Source organism: Hemibagrus wyckioides, linkage group LG14 (genome assembly GCF_019097595.1).
Source record: "Hemibagrus wyckioides isolate EC202008001 linkage group LG14, SWU_Hwy_1.0, whole genome shotgun sequence".
Taxonomy (NCBI): domain Eukaryota; kingdom Metazoa; phylum Chordata; class Actinopteri; order Siluriformes; family Bagridae; genus Hemibagrus; species Hemibagrus wyckioides.
In genome coordinates this window covers 7,432,915-7,442,521 of record NC_080723.1, presented here as the reverse complement: position 1 = coordinate 7,442,521, position 9,607 = coordinate 7,432,915, and the positions used below count along the sequence as shown (strand labels likewise).

The 9,607-nt window shown below is 38.6% G+C and overlaps 1 protein-coding gene across 1 annotated transcript; it reads right to left on the bottom strand.

The window, feature by feature from the left end:
• Window positions 1-2,520: 2,520 nt before the first annotated feature.
• On the bottom strand, window positions 2,521-9,559 carry gnb5a (guanine nucleotide binding protein (G protein), beta 5a). The gene is made up of 11 exons (XM_058408226.1): window positions 9,159-9,559; window positions 7,114-7,250; window positions 6,809-6,850; window positions 6,500-6,576; window positions 6,228-6,360; window positions 5,902-6,045; window positions 5,654-5,745; window positions 5,467-5,515; window positions 4,809-4,905; window positions 4,234-4,400; window positions 2,521-3,613 (listed from the first exon to the last, which is right to left on the bottom strand). Exons 1-11 carry the CDS (start codon window positions 9,268-9,270, stop codon window positions 3,602-3,604), a joined length of 1,062 nt encoding a protein of 353 aa, XP_058264209.1. The 5' UTR covers window positions 9,271-9,559; the 3' UTR covers window positions 2,521-3,601.
• Between the last annotated feature and the right edge of the window lie 48 nt (window positions 9,560-9,607).

Below are 9,607 nucleotides of genomic sequence, written 5' to 3'. Positions count from 1 at the left end.
AATGATTTACATCGTCTTTGACTAGTGCACTAGAGAGATATTTGGGATTCTTCCCAGGTTTGACAGCAGAGCGCACTGTCATATCCTGTTCCTTCTTCCTCGATTGTTGTGTTGTAGATTTAAGCAAAATGGTCACTACTGTCACCTACTGGATAAAGCCATTAAACACAGCATGCAGCTCACTGCGACATACACTATATTGCCAAAAGTATTCGCTCACCCATCCAAATAATCAGAATCAGGTGTTCCAATCACTTCCATGGCCACAGGTGTATAAAATCAAGCACCTAGGCATGCAGACTGTTTTTACAAACATTTGTGAAAGAATGGGTCGCTCTCAGGAGCTCAGTGAATTCCAGCGTGGAACTGTGATAGGATGCCCCCTGTGCAACAAATCCAGTCGTGAAATTTCCTCGCTCCTAAATATTCCACAGTCAACTGTCAGCTGTATTATAAGAACGTGGAAGTGTTTGGGAACGACAGCAACTCAGCCACGAAGTGGTAGGCCACGTAAACTGACGGAGCGGGGTCAGCGGATGCTGAGGCGCATAGTGCGAAGAGGTCACCAACTTTCTGCAGAGTCAATCGCTACAGACCTCCAAACTTCATGTGGCCTTCAGATTAGCTCAAGAACAGTGCGCAGAGAGCTTCATGGAATGGGTTTCCATGGCCGAGCAGCTGCATCCAAGCCATACATCACCAAGTGCAATGCAAAGCGTCGGATGCAGTGGTGTAAAGCACGCCGCCACTGGACTCTAGAGCAGTGGAGACGCGTTCTCTGGAGTGACGAATCGCGCTTCTCCATCTGGCAATCTGATGGACGAGTCTGGGTTTGGCGGTTGCCAGGAGAACGGTACTTGTCTGACTGCATTGTGCCAAGTGTAAAGTTTGGTGGAGGGGGGATTATGGTGTGGGGTTGTTTTTCAGGAGCTGGGCTTGGCCCCTTAGTTCCAGTGAAAGGAACTCTGAATGCTTCAGCATACCAAGACATTTTGGACAATTCCATGCTCCCAACTTTGTGGGAACAGTTTGGAGCTGGCCCCTTCCTCTTCCAACATGACTGTGCACCAGTGCACAAAGCAAGGTCCATAAAGACATGGATGACAGAGTCTGGTGTGGATGAACTTGACTGGCCTGTACAGAGTCCTGACCTCAACCCGATAGAACACCTTTGGGATGAATTAGAGCGGAGACTGAGAGCCAGGCCTTCTCATCCAACATCAGTGTGTGACCTCACAAATGCGCTTCTGGAAGAATGGTCAAAAATTCCCATAAACACACTCCTAAACCTTGTGGACAGCCTTCCCAGAAGAGTTGAAGCTGTTATAGCTGCAGAGGGTGGACCAACGTCATATTGAACCCTATGGATTAGGAATGGGATGTCACTTAAGTTCATATGAGACTCAAGGCAGGTGAGCGAATACTTTTGGCAATATAGTGTATCTAAATAAACAAAGTAAATAATGATAGTATGGGTGAATTCGATTCAAATTAGCAGGATTCATTTTCTAGCCCGATAAATGAAAGTGCTTGCTATGGAACTGCTTAATAGAAATGCCATGGCTTAAAATCATATGAGGGGGTCCAGCATTAAATACAGCATTAAATATATTCTTATAACATTTATATAATATATATAGGTTTGTGGACACCTGCCCGGCACACCCATGTGTGTTCTACACAAAGGATGTGTAAAATTACAGTTTCGCTTTTCTGAAACCAAATGGCCCAAACCTGTTCCAGCATGACAATGCCCCTGTGCACAAAGTGAGCTCCATGATGACACTGTGTGTTAAGGTCAGAGTGGAAGAACTCGAGACTCCAGCACAGAGCCCTGACTCTGACTCAACCCCACTGAACACCTTTTGGATGAACTGGAACACTGACTACACCCCAGACCTCCTCACCCAACATCAGTGTCTGACCTCACTAATGTTCTTGTAGCTGAATGAACACAAATCCCCACAGATTGACTCCAACATAGTGGAAGACTTTCCCAGAAGAGTGGAGATTATTGTAACAGAAAAGACAGAGAACATCAGAAATGGAGTTTCCACCAGCGCATATCGGTGCAATGGTCACGTTTTTGGCCATATGCATGTTTGTAATTCTGTCTCAGTATACACTGGAGTGGAGTGGAGAGAGGATGAAGAGATATAATGGATGTATGAATGTATACATGAAACATGTCAACATGCCATGACTATTTACATTGATAGATTTTATGTTTATTGAATGACATAAAATCTTGAGATTGTCACACAGTGGATATTCATTTTCCCCTGTAAAACAATATATTTGTTGCAATTTGACAAGAAAGGTGGAAAAGGTTCTAACATGATTTATCTTGGTCCTATTTTTTTATTGTCACAATCCTGCCATTTTAACAGGTGTGTGTTTACTTTGTATATCCACTGTAAATGTTTTTAGAATATACAATATACAGTATGTAAATTCTACCTACAGTAATATTACAAATAAAACAGTAGAAATGAAAAGAAAACCCAGATACATTGCATATTTCTCGATATGTAAAACCCATTTATTTATCCATAATGATGACACTATTATTAGTATTGTGGACAAATATATACATTTCACTACAGTAGTAACTGTTCCTCTAGTGCAAGTATTACTTCAGATTATTAGATGTCATAGAGCACATGATAACTGAGTAGGGATTGTTTGCATATTATATTAACAATCTGCTTTTGCTATTTCAGACTAGCATCTAAAATTGGAAATGAACACACAAGCCTCCTACAAAGAGCCATACAGCGGCAAGTGCAGTTCATCTCACCATCTGTGTTTTATAGATATTATCACAAGACAGAAGTACATTTGCAATTTAGATATGTTTAATGACTTACATAGTATTTGCTTAGACAAAAAAAGGGCAATTACAGGTGTCTATAAGAAGAGGGCTGGTTATTAGTACAGTGTTGAAGGATACAAAGTGTCCTATAGAAGAGAGAAGGGTATAGATGTAGGTGAAATCCATGTATTTCATGTAACTTTGATTACCTTGCCATTTTAAACACGATTGAGTCATTACTAGGTTCACATACATTAATTAAAAAAAAAAAACAAAAAAAAAAACAAGCAACTGCCTCTTTAAATTGTAAATACATGAAAACTTCCTCACAATTGCTGACATTTATATATAAACTTATTCTGTTCCAGCTCTGGCTCCTTTATTTCTCTCATAGTTGAAGATAGCAGATGACACAGGTATGAACACAGACAGTAGTAATGTGGAGTGATTCCCCATTATTTATAGTGTTGTTTATAAATTGCATGCACTTCATTTATTAATGAGAAGTATTTACTTTGATAAACTTGCCCATAGTATAGGATTTCAGATAAAGCTAATGTTTCTGGCCAAGTTTTGGTCCTGTATTTATCAAAAAAAGAAATAAATAAGAAAGAAACAGAACAAAACAACCCTAATAAACTTTGTGCTCTTGTCTGTATAGACTACAGTCTCTCTTCAACCCTGTTCTACTCTACTGTGCATTTCTTACAAATCCAAACACTTTAAGTTAATAGTTGTTCTAGTGAATGTTGCTGTTGATGTGAATGCCAGTGAGAATCCAGCTGTTCAAGCCCAGACCTGCAAAGGCAGAGGAATAGTGTGAAAACTGGCTAAAGTTGCTGTGGTATACATTCAAATATATTTAACATTTTAAAGGCAAGGTTGCTCATATTGTAGCAGCAATAATATTAATGCTCCAACCATTCTTTGAACCTGAATTTCAGATCAATTCAACCACAATGAGAATATTTAAAATACACTTTAAACATTTCATTTCATTGTCTGTACCGCTTATCCGATCTATACTCAGGTCACAGGGAGCCTGTGCCTATCTCAGGCGTCACTGGGTATCAAGGCAGGATAGACCCTGGACAGAGTGCCAACCCATCGCAGGGCACACACACACTCATTCACTCACGCAATCACACACTATGGGCAATTTAGAGACTCCAATCAGCCTAGAAGCATGTCTTTGGACTGTGGGAGGAAACCGGAGCACCCGGAGGAAACCCACCAAGCACGGGGAGAACATGCAAACTCCACACTCCACATGTAAAACTAAAAAGGGTATTTTTCCTATTCTCTGAGGCTTTTCCTATTGTCCTATTCTCTGAGGCTTCATGGCATTTATTCAAGCCATCGTTTGCTTTCAGTTAAATATAAAATAAAACATCTGGAAATATACTTTGTTCCTTTACCCGTAAAGTGTGGTCCCAGGACCCTGAGCAGAACGCTGTCCCGTCTGGAGAGACGCGGAGGGTACTGACTCGGTTCTCGTGTCCGAACAAAATGGATACGCGGGTCCCCTTCAGAACGTCCCACACATTGATGGTGTAGTCGTTGTAGCCACCAAACAGTAGTCTGCCTGCAATACACAATACACATCAATGCTAGACTGTAGGTTGTGTAAACAGGTGGGTGAATCATGAAAAACATGAAAAAGCGTTAATTTTAGTGACTGCACAAGAAACCAAAAGAATTCTTTTTTCTAGAGGAATCCAGGCCCCTGACCAAAATGTAGAAAATGTTTCTGACACCTATTTCAGTAATCATTGAAAAGCTTTTGCCTTCCCCTTGTATTTACACATTATATGTTAATTTTGTCATGCCAATGATGTAAAATTACATCACATTTCCATACGGTGTCCTTTCTGTAAAAAGACTGATACGTGTGTGATATGCGTTTGATGCGTGTGTGATGTATGTGTGATATGTGTGATACTCTTCCAGTCAACATGCTGTTTAGTGCCCAAGTGTAAAAGGCAGCACTTACCACTGAGAGAGAAGTCTACACTGGAAGCTCCAAATATGATGCTCTCCTTGGAATAAATGGCCACTTCTCTATCGGCCCTCAGGTCATACAGACGGCACTATGACAATAAATCAGAATGATAAAGCTGCAGTAGTGTCCTTACAATCAGAATTATTAATACCTCTTGGTAAATATTGTCAGTTTTGACATACATTTGTTTGTTAGGTAGTGTTATCTCAGTTTTTCTGCAAAGCACAATTTTGAATTAATTTTTATTTCAGTCTTCTGGGGATAGTAACAACAATAAGCAAAAAGTTTGTCTACAGCCGAACCCTGGCAGAGCAACCAGCTTTCAGGCCACAAAACAGCCCCTAAGCATCAATGATCAATGAATTAATATTCCAATAGCATTCTAGTGGGAGTCCCTATTTTTCACCCAACAGTGAAAACAGTCCCAGCAGTGCTCATGGCCAAAGAGATAAAAAACACAACATGAACATGACATAAGCTCATGAGATTTTTTGCATGTGTATTCTGTTATTTAGGTGGTGTCTACTAGCTGATTTTCTGGCAATTTCAGTTTTGTGGTTTTCTTCCACACCATTCCATCACTGTGTAAGTATAATCATGCAGGTAATTAAGGAACTATACTGCATTTTTGAAAAAAGAGAAAACTCACAGTAGCATCATCTGATCCAGAGGCAAATGCATCTCCACTTGGATAGTATCTATAGCAAAAATTAAGCATTTGGGGGAAAAAACACTTGCTCTATGAATATTTTCCTTTATAAAAAAAACACAAAATCCAAACTGTCTGTTATTCCTAATGAATAGCTCATAAATAGAGTGACAAAAGGTGAACTTACCGCACACTGTTAATATCTGACTCATGGGTTTCAAATGACTGGATGCATTGTCCTGTGCGCATGTCCCATACATTTGCCTTCTTATCACAGCCCTGAGATATTGGTAGGAAAAAGAATGGGGTCATTGGGGTCACAATAGTACTTCTTAGAGACAGAGAGAGAGAGGGAGAGACAGAGAGATAGAGACGGACAAAGAGAGAGAACAGTATGAGTGCTGACGTGCTTCTGTTGTATTTTGGAAATCTAACCCCAGAGACAAAGGTGTTGCCGGTCTCAGAGGGAGCGAGGTCCAGGCAAAGCACATCAGCTGCATGACCATGGAAACTCTGGAGCAGCTGCCCACTTTCCACATCCCACAATGCACACGTTCCATCACCACTCGATGTCAGGATCTGAAATAAAAAAGCCATAACGATTACTTACATGTAGAAAAATAACTCCTTAATAGCACAGCTCTTACAAGTGTGCATCTCAGCATACTTAAGATTTGATGCAGCATGGTCTAGCACCTACAGATTCATTTTATTTTAGTGACAAAATTAAAAAACAAATGAAAAAGATAACTTTTATGGACCTGCATGTCTGAGTTGGTGAAGCTGCAGGCAGACAAGTAATTGGTGTGCATTGCCACTGACTTCTTCTTCGCTGCCAGGTTCTCGTTCTTATCCAGAGATAGTGGGTACACAGAACACTTGTTGTCAAGTCCACTGCAAAACACAAATAGCTTACTTTAGAAGGCTAAACAACTTAAATAACTACTTATCTTCACAACTCGCCCTACTGGAAATTAATTTACTAGGTTACTGATCTGTTTACAAAAAGCCATAAAGGGGTCCAGGTCCTCACCCACACGCTACTGCACATCCAGATGGGGCGTACGCACAGGCCATCACCCATGTACATGGCATGGTCACTGCATGCTCCTATGGAAAAAAAACAGAAGTAAGCAGCCAAATATCTGGCGTTGTTAACTGCTGAGAGAGACCTCTAGCACTGAATCATAGTAGTGAGTACAAAAGTCTACTATAAAAAAAAGAGTGCATTTTATTAGTATTACACTAAAGAAACAAGATTAGGACTAGATCAACCTTAAATTACTCACTAATGTAAAAAAAAAAAAATATTGATGAGACTGAAAAAGTATAATTCATATACCTTGTTGGTTGTAAACGCATCCCACACAATCACCTTTCCATCCTAAGACAAAAGATTAAGACATAAGACAAAAAGATTACATAATGTATAGATATACTGTAAGCATAAAACAGAGTCATGTAAAGAGGGATCACAGACAGCTCTCAATTTGCAGTCAGGCTACAGCAATTAGCCTGATGATAATGACAGTTCCTGTGGAGCAAGAATCCTAAATGGCTTCCTGTAGGATGCTATAGTGCACTACATAGGGTGTTGAAGCCTTTTATTCATGCCATATGAAGACTGGAGTAGAATTTTTTTTGTACCTGGGACGAGCTCACAATTCTCCTCTTGTCTTTACACCAGTCCATGCAAAGCACTTTATTGCCATGTCCTTTCAGAGTTCTCCTTGTTTTCATGACGAACTGGCCCAGAGCCTCCACCTTCTCTGCCACCTGGTGCACTGGGTAAGGAAGCAGGTGTTAAATATATTAGATTTTACGCTTCCTTTAATTGGAAGTGAGCTTGAAAACCTGGTGTCTAAATATTCTTATGCTCCACTCAGACTCAACTGTCACCAAGCACACTTGCTACTAAGCTGTAAAATGGTAAAGGAAAATGGTAAAGTAATATCTTGTGTAACTTTAATGTCACAAACCTAATGATGATGGGTGGGACATTCTACCATTAGAGCCAAAATTGTTTGTTACAGGGTTGTTTGTTTGCTTTTGTTACTGGGTTGCTTAGATGTTTATTGGATGGTTGCTTAGTTGTTTTACATGGTTCATTATTTTGTTGTTCTGAAGTTGCTTGATTGTTTCTTAAAGGTTGTTGTTTTTCCATGGTTTCTTAGTTGTTTTACAAGGTTGCATGGTTGTTTGTTACAAGGCTGCATAATTTATTGCTAAAGGGGTTGCTATGAATAATAGTTAACATTAGCCATGTAACACCTTCAACATCATGACAAACACATTACTATAATAAAGACATTTTTTTATCATTATTATTCTTAGCCAGAATCTTACTAACAGTGTAACAGCTGAACCAACCAATATTTGGAAATTCTGGGAAATAGTTGAGAGAACATTCTTTTCAATTTAGCCATGCTGTTAGAAAATAATGCATTGACCCTTACTTGCTAGATACAGCCTCACAACATCATCCTTTTTCTTTGTGACTTTGGTTAAAAAAAAAGTAGGTGAAGACAATACAGCCTGTGGGGTAATGTTATTGATATTAAAAATCTGTTCAAAAGTCTTAAGCACATTGAAGAAAAATGCTGTAAACATAGCTTAAAAGTAATAAAATTAAATGTTTCTACATTTTAAAAAAATATCATGCGGAGCAGTAAATAGTAATAATCTATACAAAGGTAATATTTAGTCTTATAACAAATTTTCTTTGCAAATTTTGCAAATTGTGTTTCTCTTTCAGCCTTTTGTCTGAACAGTTGTCTGTTATGTAAAATGTTGCATTATTTTACTGACATTTTTCAGTATCATTTGTTGTTGTAAACGCAATGTTTGGAAATTGGTAAAATGTTTTTTTTCCTTAATAATGCACAAATCACACAAACATTTATTACAAAAAGAATAGTTCTAAAATAGTAACAGCATTGTATATATTTAAAACTATAGATTTTTTTTTAGTTTATCTGTAATTTCTGTAATTTGTAATAGGATTACCAATCTCAGCATATGCCAATAATAGTATATATATATATCTCATATGCTGAGATTGGTAATCTCAGCATATGCCAATAATAGTATATATATATATATATATATATATATATATATATATATATATATATATATATACACTATTGACATATGCTGAGATTGGTATATATGTTATTTATATATATATATATTTATATATATATATATATATATATATATATATTTATATATATATATATATATATATATAAAATGTGCATTCTTTCTTGATGGGACAAAAAGGTTTTTTATTGGTGGAATGTCGTCAAAGATGATCCTATATGCTAAATCACCCTTAAAATATATAACATTGGTTACTCATTTAACACTGCAGACTCAACTAAACAGTACACTCCAACATGCAACCAGTAGTACAGTTCTAGCGGCAACGTGCTATATATTATGAAATCTCCTGTCATTATGCACAGCGTTATTACGTGTAGCTCATGCTCCCAGTACTGACGCTGTACAGGTGCTATAAATAACTCACAGGCTCAATATTGTGGCCTATTAAAAGACGATTTTCTTTCCATGAAAGCATTCTTGTCACGAATTCATTTTTATGTTAAGGAAATAACAAAACTAAACAAAACAGGCGTCAACAAGTCCAGCTCTGTGATGCTTCGGTCCTTTTTGTCTCTTATACTCACGCTCCACATCATGCAGTTTGGCCCGCTCCTCTTCCAGCTTCGTCTTCAGCGTCTCGGACTCGGACTTCAGCTTTGCTATGGTTTCGTTCGGCTGCACTTCCTGGGCAGCCATCTTTTTTTTACCTTCTGGATGAGATGTTCACCGAAGCAAAGTGCGTTAATATCAGTTGTAGTATTTCGTATATTTCCCGAACAGGACCAAATTGAGCTATATGACAGGATGGATATTAGAGCGAGCGAGCGGCGGATGCAGCTGATGTGACGTCACGGGAAGGATGCCCTGTTTCCAGCATCCTGTGAGGCGCTCTCGCTCTCCTTAACGCCCAGAATAATCAATACAATAAGAGCATTCAAAGAGCCGTCTTTCCTCCACCAACCATGACTCCTGATTCAGTTGCTTGAGAAATATGTGTGCTCAACCGTATATACACTGTCATTGTGTAACAGGT

Excerpts from the sequence above, each read along its gene's own strand:
- gnb5a (XM_058408226.1), bottom strand. The coding sequence starts at position 9,270 with ATGGCTGCCCAGGAAGTGCAGCCGAACGAAACCATAGCAAAGCTGAAG. Across the intron at positions 6,851-7,113 it reads GAATTGTGAGCTCGTCCCAG|GATGGAAAGGTGATTGTGTG; the intron begins GTACAAAAAAAA and ends CTTTTGTCTTAG. Across the intron at positions 4,906-5,466 it reads CTGGATCAGATGATGCTACT|TGCCGTCTGTATGACCTGAG; the intron begins GTGAGTTTTCTC and ends TTATTGTCATAG.